At 48.2% G+C, this 13,774-nt stretch overlaps 1 protein-coding gene across 1 annotated transcript in view; it reads left to right on the forward strand.

Moving 5' to 3' along the window:
• The window catches only part of LOC126990291 (CD109 antigen-like), a gene marked incomplete at both ends in the record, with an annotated part of 39,371 nt that extends 26,542 nt beyond the window's left edge, over positions 1-12,829 (forward strand). The window contains 3 exon segments of the mRNA XM_050848854.1: positions 2,640-2,752; positions 4,464-4,604; positions 12,627-12,829. Coding sequence (XP_050704811.1) covers positions 2,640-2,752; positions 4,464-4,604; positions 12,627-12,829 — 457 coding nt within the window.
• Between the last annotated feature and the right edge of the window lie 945 nt (positions 12,830-13,774).

Consider the following 13,774-nt stretch of genomic DNA (forward strand, 5'->3'; position numbering starts at 1 on the left):
GAAGAAAGAGGTCAGCGGAGGGAGGAAGGGAGGAAGAGAGGGAAAGGGAGATAAAGAAGGGAAAGGAGGAAAGAGAAATGGAGAGGGAAGGGAGAGAGAAAGCAAGAAAAGTAGAAGGAATTGAGGAAGAGAGGAAAGGAGGGAGAGAAAAACGGATATGGAGGAAAGAGTAATGGATATGGAAGGAAGGAGGAGGAAGAAAGAGATAGCAAGGGAGAGAAAGTAAGAAAAGGAGAGGAAACGAAAGAAGAGAGAAAAGGAGGGAGAGAAAGTAGGGAAAGGAGAAGGAAGGGAAGAAGAGAGGAGGGAGAGAAAATACGGAAAGGAGAAGGAAGAGAGGGAAGGAGGGAGAGAAAAAAGGAAAGATAGAAGGAAAGAGAAATGGAGGAAACGGAGACACAACAGATGAATGGAGGAAAGAGGGAAGGGAGGGGAGAGAAGGGGAGGAGGAGGTAAGGTAAGGGAGGGAGGAGAGATGAGAGGAAGGAAAGAGAAGATGGGTAGGCAAAGTTAGATAGCAAAGGGAAGGGAAGGGATGGGGAGAAGAAGGGAAGGGGAGGAAAGGGGAGGGGAAAGGAAGGGGTTGGAGAGGAGGGGGTAAGGAAAGATATGGAAGGGGCCGGGAAGGGTTTAGGAGGTGGGGTGTAGGGAAGGGAAGGGAAAGAGGAGGTAAAGAAAGGTAGGGAAGGGAAGGGAAGAGAGGAGATGGGGACGGAAGGTTAGGCAGCGAAGCGAAGGGAAGGGAAGGGGAAGAGGAGGAGGTAGGGATATAGGGATGGGGAGAGGGGAAGGTGGGGAGGTAAGGGTAGGAAGGGAAGGAAGGGGAAGGGGAGGAAGAGATAGGTAGGGTATAAAAGGTAAGAAAGGTAGGGAAGGGGAGGTAGGGAAGGGGAATAGAGAAGGGAAGGGGAAGGAAAGGGAGGGGAGAGAAGGAGAAGAAGAGATGGGTAGGTAAAAAAAAGGGAAGGAAAGGGGAGGAGGAGAAGTAAGGAAAGAAAAGGGAAGGGGAGGGTAGGGGAGGGGAGAGAGAAGAAGATTGTAGGTAAAAAAGGGAGGGAAAGGGAAAGGAAGGGGAGGAGGAGAAGTTAGGGAAGAAAAGGGAAGGGGAGGGGAGAGAGAGAGGAAGAGGTTGGTAGGTAAAAAAAGGGAAGGGAAGGGGAGGAGAGGTTAAGGAAGAAAAGGGAAGGGGAGGGGAGAGAGAGAGGAAGAGGTTGGTAGGTAAAAAAAGGGAAGGAAAGGGGAGGAGGAGAAATTAAGGAAGAAAAGGGAGGGGGAGGGGAGAGAGAGAGAGGAAGAGATAGGTAGGAAAGAAAAGGGAAGGGAAGGGGAGGAGAAGAAGTTAAGGAAGAAAAGGGAGGGGGAGGGGAGAGAGAGAGGAAGAGATGGGTAGGTAAAAAAGGGAAGGAGGAATGGGGAGGGGAGGGAAGAGGGAGAGAAAGATTGAAAGACAGAAAGATTGGAGGGATGGAAGGATTAAGGAAAGGAATAGGAAAGTGATTTATTGGAAAGCTGGAGAGAGGGGAAAAATTAAAAGGTGAAGGAGTGTGGTCGGGGAAAGGGAGAGAAGGAAGGAAATGTTTTTTTTACAGCGAGGGAGGCAGCGCAAGGGAAAAAAAACAAAACAAAATAGAAAAAAAAGCACTGGGCGTTGCTCCAGTTAAAGAGAAAAGAAAGAGGCCAGAAGAGAGGTCAGTTTCGGGATGAGAGTTGTCCTGATACTCTCCTCTCGAAATAGCTCAAGTCGTAGGCAGGAGGAAATACAGACGAAGGGAGGCTGTTTTGGAGCTTACCAGTAAAAGAGATGAAAGAATGAAGGTGCTTATTTATTCTTGCATAAGGAATTTGGACAGTATAGGGATGAGCAAGAGTGGAAAGTCGTGTGCAGCGGGGCCGCGGGAGGGGGGAGGCATGCAGTTAGCAAGTTCTGAAGAGCAGTCAGCGTGAAAATATCGGTAGAAGATAGACAGAGAGGCAACATGGCGGCGGAATTTAAGAGGTAGAAGACTGTCAGAAAGAGGAGGAGAGCTGATGAGACGAAAATGTGTGTGGAGGCCCCCCCCAACCCACCCCCCACCCCCCATACGTGAGATGCATACTCCAGACGAGGACGGACAAGGCCCCTGTATATGGATAGCATCTACGCGGGGGAAAAGAACTGGCGGAGACGATGCAGAACGCCCAACCTCGAGGAAGCTGATTTCTCCATTATTCTCCCACCTACAGATCGGTTCCCATTTTCTCATCCTTCCGTTTTCTATCATCCTCCCATTTTCTCTCACCTATACATCAATTCCCATTTTCCTTCACCCGTTTTCTCTCACCCTCCCGTTTTCTCTCACCCTCCCGTTTTCTCTCACCCTCCCGTTTTCTCTCACCTACAGCCCAGTCCCCATTTTCCTTCCCCTTCCCGTTTTCCTTCACCCTCCCGTTTTCTCTCACCTACAGCCCAGTTCCCATTTTCCTTCACCTTTCCGTTTTCTCTCACCTACAGTCCAGTTCCCGTTTTCCTTCACCCTCCCGTTTTCTCTCACCTACAGCCCAGTTCCCATTTTCCTTCACCTTCCCGTTTTCTCTCACCCTCTCCCATTTTCCTTCAGCTTCCCATTTTCTCTGACGCTTCCGTTTTCTTCCCCCCACAGTGCTGTTCCGCGTGGTGGCGCTGGACACGGCCGTCAAGATGGTCGAAGACTCCGTGGACGTGTTCATTCTCAGCCCCTCCGGCGTGTTGGTGCGGCGGTGGTTGTCTCGGCAGGTGGGTGTGTGGGGGTGAAGCGGGGGAGGGGAGAGAGTTAGGGGAGGGGTATAGGAGGAAAGGGGTGTGTGGGGGAAAGGAAGAATGGTGTAGTGGGGGTGTTTGCTTGTATGTGAGGGGGTGGTTGTGTGGGTGGGGCATGTTAGGGTAGAGGAGAGTGTTGGGGGAAGGAAGGGTGTGTGTGGGGGAATGTATGGGTGGGTGTGGGGGGGGGAGGAAGGGTTGTGGATTTATGTGGGGGTTGAAGAATGGGGGAGTGAAATGTAGGGGGTTATAGGTATGGGGGAAAGGTGTATGGGGAGGGGGTGAATGTATGGGTATGTGAGCGTGGGGGGAGGGGAAGGGGTTATGGATGTATGGGGGGGGATTTATGTGGGGGTTGAAGAATGGGGGAGTGAAATGTAGGGGGTTATAGGTATGGGGGAAGGGTGTGTGTCTGTGTGTGTGGGGGGGGTGGAGGAAGGGGTGTTATGGGGGGGTGATGGGCAGTATGGGTATGTGTGGGGGGTATATGTAAGGGGGTTGTGGATGGGGGGGATGTGTATGTGTGGGGGGAGGGAGGAATGGCTAGCTGGGTGAATTTGCGTGTGTGTGTGTGTGTGTGTGTGTGTGTGTGTGTGTGTGCGTGTGTGTGTGTGTGTCCTTCCTTTCCCTTTTCATTCCTATACTAACTTTTTTTTATTTGTTTTGTTGTTGGTGTTTCGTAGTTTGTTTCTCTCTCTCTCTCTCTCTCTCTCTCTCTCTCTCTCTCTCTCTCTCTCTCTCTCTCTCTCTCTCTCTCTCTCTCTCTCTCTCTCCCCTCTCTCTCCCCTTCCTCCCATTAATTCACCCCCTAGCCCCACATCTTCCCATTCCCCATTCTCTTCCCACCCCTCACCCCCTAAATAAGCACCTCATAACACCCCTAATCCCCATTCCCTACCCCTTACTCTCCGCTAATTCACCCCTTACACCCTAACCTAACGCACCTCAACTAACCTAACCTAACCTGTTGGAACCTTAAACTTGCTAAAGCTAACTTAAAACTGACCTGACCTAACCTATCGTGACCTGAAGCTATCTGAATCTAAGCTGAAACTGACCTAACCTAACCTAACCTAACCTCACCTCACCTAACCTTATCTTACCTAACCTATCGTGACCTGAAGCTATCTAAATCTAAGCTGAAACTGACCTAACCTAACCTAACCTCACCTCACCTAACCTAATCTTACCTAACCTATCGTGACCTGAAACTATCTAAACCTAACCTATTGGAACCTGAAACTATCTTAATCTAACCTATTGTGACCTAAAACTATCTTAACCTAACCTAAAACTGACCTAAAATAATCTAACCTCCTTCTCTATCACTTAAAACTGACCTAACCTAACCTATCGTGACCTGAAACTATCTTAATCTATCTTAAAACTGACCTCACCTAACCTAACCTCACCTAACCTAACCTAATCTAACCTAACCTCTCGTGACCTGAAACTATCTAAACCTAACCTATTGGAACAACAAAACAATCCCCATCCTCACAGCAAAGTCTGCTAACCTATCTTAAAACCTCACCTAACCTAACCTAATCTAACCTAACCTCTCGTGACCTGAAACTATCTAAACCTAACCTATTGGAACATGAAACAATCTTAATCTAACCTAAAACTGACCTAACCTACCCTCACCTCACCCAACCTAACCTAACTTAACGTACCTCTCCCGCAGTGTCGCGAAGGCCCCGTGTCCCTGAGCTTCCCCCTGAGCCGTGAGCCGGAGTTCGGGTCGTGGGTCATCCGCGTCGAGGCAACCAACACCTTCACACAACACGCCTTCACGGTGGAGCCCTTCACGGCGCCACGCTTTGAGGTGAGGACGGCATGAGGAGGAGGAGGAGGAGGAGGAGGAAGAGGTTAGAGGAAAAGATGGGAGGAGGAGGAGGAGGAGGAGGTTATAGGAAAAGATGGGAGGAGGAGGAGGAGGAGGATGGGAGAGGAAGAGATGTGAGGAGGAGAAGGATGGGAGAGGAAGAGATGGGAGTAGGAGGAGGAGGAGGAGGATGGGAGAGGAAGAGATGGGAGTAGGAGGAGGAGGAGGAGGATGGGAGAGGAAGAGATGGGAGTAGGAGGAGGATGGGAGAGGAAGAGATGGGAGTAGGAGGAGGAGGATGGGAGAGGAGGAGGAAGAGAATGGGAAACATGGAAACGTGGAAACGCAGGCAACAGAAAGCCTATTGGCTCATTACGAGGTTGCCCGCTTTGGTGATTTAATCTGCTCGACAGCCTGGGGCCTGGGGAGCAGATGAAAGCACCTCGACATTGAGGAGCAGATGAAAGCGCCTCGATATTGAGGAGCAGATGAAAGCAACTCAATATTCAGTTTACTCCCGACGCAGCGAAGTGACGGTCGATTCTATATTTGAAGGAGTTGATAGTATTCGCATTTACTACTTCTGAAGGAAGATTGTTCCAGTGACGGATGACTCGGTTTGAAAAGAAACTCCTTCCGATGTCTGTGTTACATCGACTAGACTGAATGGGTAAACCGTTATTTCTAGTTCTTAGGTTGGTTTGCAATTCAAAGAAATTGGAGTAATCGACGTTATTGAATTTTTTAGATACTTGAAGACTTGAATCATATCTCCTCGTAGGCGTCTTTTCTCCAATGTAAAGAGATTGAGTCGCTTGAGTCGTTCCTCGTACGGTTGAGCCCTTAAGGTTGGTATCATTTTCGTGGCGCGTCGTTGAATCCTTTCCAGTAAATCAATGTCCTTTCTGTAATTAGGAGACCAGAACTGTACTGCATACTCGAGGTGCGGTCTTACCATGGAATTATACAAGGATAGCATCACGTCTGGCGTTTTACACTGAAGTTCCTCGCTATGAACCCGAGCATAGTGTTGGCTTTGTTGTATGCTTACAGTGATTCGCGTGTTTCAGGTCACTGCTGATAGTGACTCCAAGATCCTTTTCCTCCTGCATCGCTTGCAGAGGTCTCCCATTCATGATGTATGTGTGGTTACTATTTCTGGACCCAATGTGCATGACTTTGCATTTGTCAACATTAAAGGACATTTGCCATTTTTCCGACCATTCGATAATGTGATTGAGGTCTTTCTGAATGATTTCGCAGTCGGTCTTTGTGAGGGCCTTTCCCCCCACCTTAGTGTCATCAGCAAATTTCGATATTGTGGATTTCAGTCCTGATTCGAGGTCGTTGATATATATGATGAAGAGAATGGGTCCCAGCACTGACCCTTGAGGCACTCCACTAGTGACTGGAAGCCAATCGGAAGGCTGTCCGTTGAGTAGTACTCGTTGTTTTCTGTCGGTGAGCCAATCTCTTATCCACGCGATCAGATTGGCTCCAATGCCCGCCGAGTGCAGTTTCTTAAGGAGTCGCTCGTGCGGTACCTTGTCGAAGGCTTTCTGAAAGTCAAGGTATATAACATCACTGGGGATGTGGGCATCCCAGTTCTTATATATACCTTGGAAGAAGTCTAATAAATTCGTTAGGCAGGAGCGCTTGTTTCTGAAGCCATGCTGGGTGTCGGAGATTACATTATTGTCTTCTAGAAACTTAACAAGTTTGTCTCTAATAATCTTTTCGAGTATTTTTCCTGCCACTGATGTCAAACTTATGGGCCTGTAGTTTAATGCAACGCTTTTGTCTCCTTTTTTGAAAATTGGTGTTACGTTCGCCATCTTCCAGTCTTCCGGGACCTTTTTCAATTGAACAGACTGGTTGAATATGTTAGTGAGTGGCTGAAGTATTTGTTGTTTAAGCTCTTTTAATAACCGCGGGGACAAACCGTCAGGTCCTGTTGACTTGTTCGTGTCGAGTTTATCCAAATACTCTTTCACTTCTTGGTCGCATATTGAGTCAATTTTCAGGGCGTGATTCCCCTCGGCGGGTCAGGGTTCTCGGGCATGGTTTCGATGTTCTCGACTGTGAATACGGATGCGAAGTTACTGTTGAGGATTCTGGCCATCTGTTTACTGTCCTGAGTTGCAGCTCCAGTCTCGTCTGTCAGGGGACCAATATTGGATTTTACTTTCTTTTTCGATCTGATGTATGTGAAGAATTTTTTCGAGTTTGTCTTGATGTCACGCGCTATTTGTTGTTCGTAGTTGCGTTTACTACTCCGAATAAGGGTGCGACAAGCTCTGAGGCTGTTGTGGTACTGAGTACGGGCTTCGGCCGTGTCATTCTCTTTCATTAGGTTATAATTCCTTTTTTTTAAGTTTACCGCCCTTTTTATTTCTCTGGTCATCCACGGTGGATCTACGGCACCATTTACTCGCCTGGGTTTCGTCGGCACTGTAGCCTTTTCTACTCCCAAAAGCTTATCTTTGAAGTTGTTCACACGTTGTCGATTGTATTGTCGGTTAGGTGAAGTTGGTCCCAGGTCGCAGAGGAAGCAGCTCACGGGCTAGGTTGAAATTTGCTTTTGTAGTCTGGTATCACTGACGGATTGTCTACGAGTTTGTGACTTATGTTGACATTGAAACGGATTAAGTGGTGATCGCAACCGTTAATTTTTTCACCAACTTCACAATCGCGAATGAGGTCGGGGTCGCTTACTAATACCAGATCCAGCAGATTGTTTTCTCTTGTTGGTTGAGTTACAACTTGAGTGAGGAACGAATCCTCCACCATTTCTATAAGCCTGTTACCCTCTTGATCTCCAGTCAATTGTCCCCAGTCAATGTTAGGGCAATTAAAGTCCCCAATTATTATTGCTTGTTTACTTTGTGTTAAAGTGAAGCTCTTCGTACAGGGCAGTGTCGTCGGCTGCCTGTTGTTTTGGAGGCCTGTATACGGTCGCAAGTGTTAGTTTCTTATTATTCGCAGTTATTTCCACATAGACGGAGTCGTAATTCTCTGCGTCCTGTTTGTCTATTTTTATGGCAGGGAGCGTACTTTTTACGTAGCAAATTACTCCTCCTCCTTTCTTGTGCATTGGATTTTTTTGGAAGCTTTCGTACCCGGGAAATGACAGTTCAGATACTAGATGTGCAGAGTTGGCCCAAGTCTCTGTGATGGCTACCACATCTGGTTTCTCAGTTGCAATATACGCCCTAATTTCGTCCTTTTTGGGTAACAGACTGCGTGCATTTGTGTACAAAATGGAAATGTGACTACTGGTTTGGCCGCGTCGTGTTGAATGAGTTCGCTTGTCGGAGGCGTCGTTGGTTACACAGTTTCTTGCAAGCCGCATCGACGCTACGGTTCGGTTGATCAAGGGTTGCCTTTGCCTTGCCCTCGCCTCCAGTTTTTTGAATAGCTTTTCGAGAAGCTTTCAACTGCATCGTTCAGGAGCAGTCCTAGACTAGCCTAACCAACCTCGTTCAAGTGGAGTCCGTCCTCCCAAAACAAATCTGGGCGCTGGTTGAAGTGATGCCATGCGTTCGTGAACCCTACGCCTTCATCGTTACATAACTGCTTTAGACTAGTGTTGACGCCGTACGCTTTACTGTTGTTGTATCCGGCGAACGTATTGACTCTCGGTAGAATTCCAGAGACGATGATGTGAGGGACTTGGTCTTGTATTTCCGAATGACTTGACGGTATTTTGCTAACAGGTCCTGAATTTGAGTTTACTGAATTTCGTTGGTTCCAGCATGTATCAGATACACTGTGTCGTCCTTCGCATTTACTGAAACTGCATCGACAGCTGATTCAATATCGTCCAGTTTGGCTCCGGGGATACAGAAACGCTGCCGTGTCAACGTATTCCGACCACAAAACTCCGTAAGTTGGCCTCTCACCACACTGTCTCCAACTAAATTGACTCTAGTAGTTAGTTTGCCCATACCAGGAAACAGCGTCTGGTTCGTACATGTGACAGCTGGTAGAATGGTCTTGTTATTTCTTCTGGAAGGGCGCGGTACAAGCGGGAGCGCGGGCTAAGGTGGGTTTGGAAGTGGTGGTGGTGATAGTAGTTGGTGGTTGGGAAAGGGTGGAGGGTGAGGTGTGGATGGAGGGAGATGTGGTATCAGAAGTGGAGGAGGAGGCGGTGGTTGTGTTCGTGTTGGAGGTGGAAGTGGAGGATGGAGTGATGATGAGGATAGGGAGGAGTCAAGGGTGTTGGAGGGAGAGGAAGGAGAGCGGGAGAAAGGGGAGTGGTACTGTGGATGGAGGTGGATGGGGTAGGAAGGAGGTGGATGGAGTAGAAGGAATGGTAAGGGTGGCAGGATCAGGCGTTGCAGAGGTGGGGTGGTTGAGGCGAGGCAGAGGAGATCGTGTTGGAGGTGGAAGGGAAGATGGAGTGGTGATGAGGATAGGGGAGGAGTCAATGTTGGTGAAGGGAGACGAGAGTGGGAGTGGATGAGGTAGCAAGGGAGGTGGATGGGGCGGAAGGAATAAGGATGGAGGCGGGTTCAGGCGAGGCAGAGGAGGAGGAGGAGGTATGTAATTGGGTCAGAACGTCAGAATATGAGTTTGAGGAGGAGGAAGCTGGAGTAGGAAGGGCGGGGAAAGAAGAAGAAGAAGAAGAATGAGGAGTAGGGAGTTGAGGGAAGGCCATCATGGTGTCCCAGATCAACGCATTGGAGCGTTGTAGATCCTCGTTGGTTGTTTGTAGTGCCTGAATACGTAAGTCTAAGACACAGTACCTACACATCGAGTCGCTGGCTTGGTAATGAATCGCAGCATATTTCTTTGAACAATTACAGCAATTGAAATAGTTGGACGGCATGATTACTTCTTTTTTTAATTTTTATTTACTGTTGCAAGACGATATAATTGTGTGCTTTACAGTTAAGATGAATTTTGTATCCGCGTGGACTAAGGTCAACACCTGGAAGGAGGCGGCTTTAAATCGGTCGAGTCACGCGGGAGAGTTTGAGGTGTGGCGTCTATGAGGGCCCACACGTGTTTTCCCTCCGGGATTAAAATTCTCTGGGGGATTAAACTTTTCCTCCTTTTCAAAACAGGTGTGCTGGTATACGGGTCAAGCTTTGTACTTCTACGTTAGTGACAGATTTTCTACGTTAGTTAGACACAAGAAGCTCACTGTCTTTCACTGGGTGCTGTGTTAGGTCGTGCAGTTGTAATCCTACTGAGGAAAGACAGGAAACACAAAAAAAGTCGATATATAACTTAACCGCTCAGCTCAGCAAGGAAGTCCTCTCACTGTAAGGTAATCCTCGCAACACTTCAAACACTAGTTAGACGCGTCACAGCACTGAGTTAGACGTTAATTAATTAAGTTGAGTGGTGCTAAATCAGAAAAGTAAACAAGCACAGTTAGTCGTTCGATTTCTGAGAAGGCGTACGGGCCTATTTAAGTAACGGTTAATTAAAACGTGGATGAACGGATTTCAAAAGTTGTGACGTTAAATGTAACACACAGGTCGATTCACACACAAAATAACAAGTGTCGTTTCACCAGACGAGGTGAAAAGCAAGGTTAAGGTTTGATGCCGCAGCAGCAGCAAGGTCAACGTCTGTCCCTTTGAGGAGGTCAGGCGAGACTGAGGAGGTCAGGCGAGACTGAGGAGGTCAGGCGTAAGGAGGAAAGGAGTAAGGAAAACGGGAGAAAAGGAAAGGAATGAGAAGGAAAAGAAGGGAAGAATGAAGAGAAGGAAGGGGAGGAGGGAAGGACGGGAAGGGAAGGGAAGGAGAAGAAAGGAAAAGGAGGAGGAGGAGGAGGAGGAAAAGGAAGAGGGGAGGAGGAGGAGGAGGAGAAGGAGGAGGAATAAGAGAGGGAAAATAGATAGAAGAGAGAGAGAGAGAGAGAGAGAGAGAGAGAGAGAGAGAGAGAGAGAGAGAGAGAGAAATCTGCGTGTATCTCTACAATAAATCAGCGACCAACCGAGAGAGAGAGAGAGAGAGAGAGAGAGAGAGAGAGAGAGAGAGAGAGAGAGAGAGAGAGAGAGAGAGAGAGAGAGAGAGGCAATAATTCAAGGAGAGAAAAAGAAAATGGAGGAAAGTAAGGGAGAGAAAAATTGAGGAGGGAGGGAATTTGCGGTTTGATGGAGGGCTTGTGTGATTAATGAGAGAGAGAGAGAGAGAGAGAGAGAGAGAGAGAGAGAGAGAGAGAGAGAGAGAGAGGAGGAGGAGGAGGAGGAAGAAAAGAGGAGGAAGAGGAGGAGGAGGAGGAGGATAACAAAATTTTGCGTCCAGTCAAAGAATTTTAAACTCAATAGTCTCTCTCTCTCTCTCTCTCTCTCTCTCTCTCTCTCTCTCTCTCTCTCTCTCAATTCAATTATATTCTGTTTTTCTCATTATTATTATTATTATTATTATTATTATTATTATTATTATTATTATTATTATTATTATTATTATTATTATTGTTATTTTTTTTCTTAATGTGTGGTCTCTTATTATCCTCTTCTTTCTCCTTCCTTCCTCCTCCTCCTCCTCCTCCTCCTCTAATCTTCATCTCATTTGAGTGAAAATTAGCTGCTCATTTATCTTTGTTAATCGCCCACTTACCAGGAGGAGGAGGAAGAGGAGGAGGAGGAGGAGGAGGAGGAGGAGGAGGAGGAGGAGGAGGAGGAGGAGGAGGAGGAGGAGGAGGAGGAGGAGGAAACATAGAGAGAAAATACTTGGTATGAAATTTGAGAGAGAAAAATGCGTTGACAGAATGAATCGAGAGAGAGAGAGAGAGCAGGGGAAGGCCATTCAGGTTTGTATTAGGATATAAATCTCTCTCTCTCTCTCTCTCTCTCTCTCTCGTTCCCACGCTTCTATTTTCCCACGGTCGGCATTTTTTTCTCACCCTCCCTACTTTCTTCTCTCTCTCCTCCCTCCTTCTCTCCCTTCTTCCTTTCCTCCCTTCCCCCTCCTCCTCCCGCCCCTTTCCTTCACTTCCTCTAATTTCTACCTTTCCATAACTTTTCCTTCCTTCCTTCCTTTCCTTTCTTTTCTCCTTTCATTCTTTTTATTCCTTCTTTCCTTCTTTCCTTCCTTCTTTTTTCAATACTTTTCCTTCCTTCCTATTCTTCTCTCCCTTCCTTCCCTTCCTTTCCCTTTCCTTTCCTTCCCTTCCTTTCCCTTCCTTTCCCTTCCCTTCCCTTCCTCTCCCTTTCCTTTCCTTCTCTTCCCTGTCCTTCCCTTCCTTCCCGTTCCCATCCCTTCCCTTCCCTTCCATCCCCTTCCCTTCCCTTCCCTTCCCTTCTCGTTTCCCTTTCTCCATTACCTTATATATCTCCTACCTCCCTCCCTTTCCTTCTCTCCTTCCCCTAATCCTTACCTCTTAACCCATTTACCTACCTACCTGTCCTCTATTCCCCCCTACCTTCCCTACCCTTTTTAACCGAGTGTCCCTTTAAATGCAGCCGACTTAGAATCTTGGCACAAAATTCCCGACTTAGAATCTTGGCACAAAATTCCCGAGAAACTGCCTTGTGTGACCTCGCCTTAACCAGCATACTGCACCACGCATTCCACACATTCCTAGCCAACATGAAGCCTACATATTAGTGTCTAACCCCCAACATGAAGCCTACATATTAGTCCCCTACATACCTCTCACTTCCCTCCCCTTTATCCAGGTCTCCGTGTTCCCCTTTTTCCTTCCCTTGCCCCTTCCCTTCCCTTCCCTTCCCTTCCCTTAATCCTTACCTACTGACCCATTTACCTTCCTACTCGTCCTTCGCCTTCTCCTCCCTTCCCTTCCCTTCCCTCCTTCCTTCCTTCCCTTCCTTCTCCTTCCCCTCCCCTCCTCCTTCCTTCCTTCCTTTCCTTCCCTTCCTTCTCCCCTCCCTCCCTCCTTCCTTCCTTCCTCCTTCCCTTCCTTCCCTTCTCTCCCCTCCCCTCCCCTCCCCTCCCCTCCCCTCCCTTCCCTTCCCTTCCCTTTCTTTCACCCCTCTCACCTCACCTCACCCCCCACACCACCACCCCCTACTAACCGCCTCTCCCCCCTTCCCTCACCCCCAGGTTCAGGTCAGCGTGCCCCCCTTCCTGGCTGGGGACGCGTCTTACCTGGAGGGCGTGGTCACGGCTAATTACTCGTCAGGTGCGCCCGTGGCAGGTAACGTGACTGTGCGGGCGTCGGTGCGCGCTGCAGGACTCCACGCCCGCCCCACGCCCACGCCCGACCCCTCCTTGGCCCAGCCCCACGCCCTGGTGAGTGTGCGTGCGTGCGTGTGTGTGCGGGGGGAGGGGGGAAGGGAGAAGTATGTGTGTGTGTGTGTGTGTGTGTGTGTGTGTGTGTGTGTGTGTGTGTGTGTGTGTGAGAGAGAGAGAGGGAGAGGGAGAGAGAGAGAGAGAGAGAGAGAGAGAGAGAGAGAGAGAGAGAGAGAGAGAGAGAGAGAGAGAAGAGAGGAGAGAGAGGAGAGAGAAGGAAGGAAGGAGAGGAGGGAAGGAAGGAAAGAATGGAAGAGGAAGGGAGAGAGGAAGAAAGGGAAGAAGGGAAGGAAGGAAGGAGGAAGGGAAGGAAGAGGGAAGGGAGAGAAGGGAAAGGAAGGAAGGAAGAAGAAGGGAAGGAAGGAAGGAAGAGAAGAGAAGGAAGGAAGAGAAGGGAAGGAAGGAAGGAAGGAAGGAATGGAAGAGGAAGGAGAAGGAAAGGGAAGGAAGAGGAAAGGGAGAGAAAGAAGATTATGTATGTGAAGGAGGAGGAGGAGAAGGAGGAGGAGGAAAGGAAGAGGAAGGGAGACAAGGCAGAGGGAGGGAGGAAGGAGGTATGAGGAGGAGGAGGAGGAGGGGAGGATAGAGGAAGTAAAGGGAGGGGAAGGAGGTAAAAAGGAGAGAGAAGGGAGAGAAAGGGGAGTGTGTGTGTGTGTGTGTGTGTGTGTGTGTGTGTGTGTGTGTGTGTGTGTGTGTAAGGGAGGGGTAAAGTGGGGGAAGAGAGAAAGGGGGGAGGGGAAGGAAGGGGATGATTGGGATTATTTTTTCTTTTCTTTTTTTTCTGTATTGATATTTCCCTTTTTTTCTTTTTTTCGTCCTTTTTTTTCCTTTTCTCATTTATATTTTTCTTGACTTTCGTTTTTTTCTTATTTTCTCTTCATTTACGATCTTTTTTCCTTGTTTCTTTTCTCCTATTCTTTTTTTTTTCATTCTCTCTCTCTTGCTATCTATCATCTTTT

Source organism: Eriocheir sinensis, unplaced genomic scaffold (genome assembly GCF_024679095.1).
Source record: "Eriocheir sinensis breed Jianghai 21 unplaced genomic scaffold, ASM2467909v1 Scaffold1527, whole genome shotgun sequence".
In the NCBI taxonomy this organism is placed as follows: Eukaryota; Metazoa; Arthropoda; class Malacostraca; order Decapoda; family Varunidae; genus Eriocheir; species Eriocheir sinensis.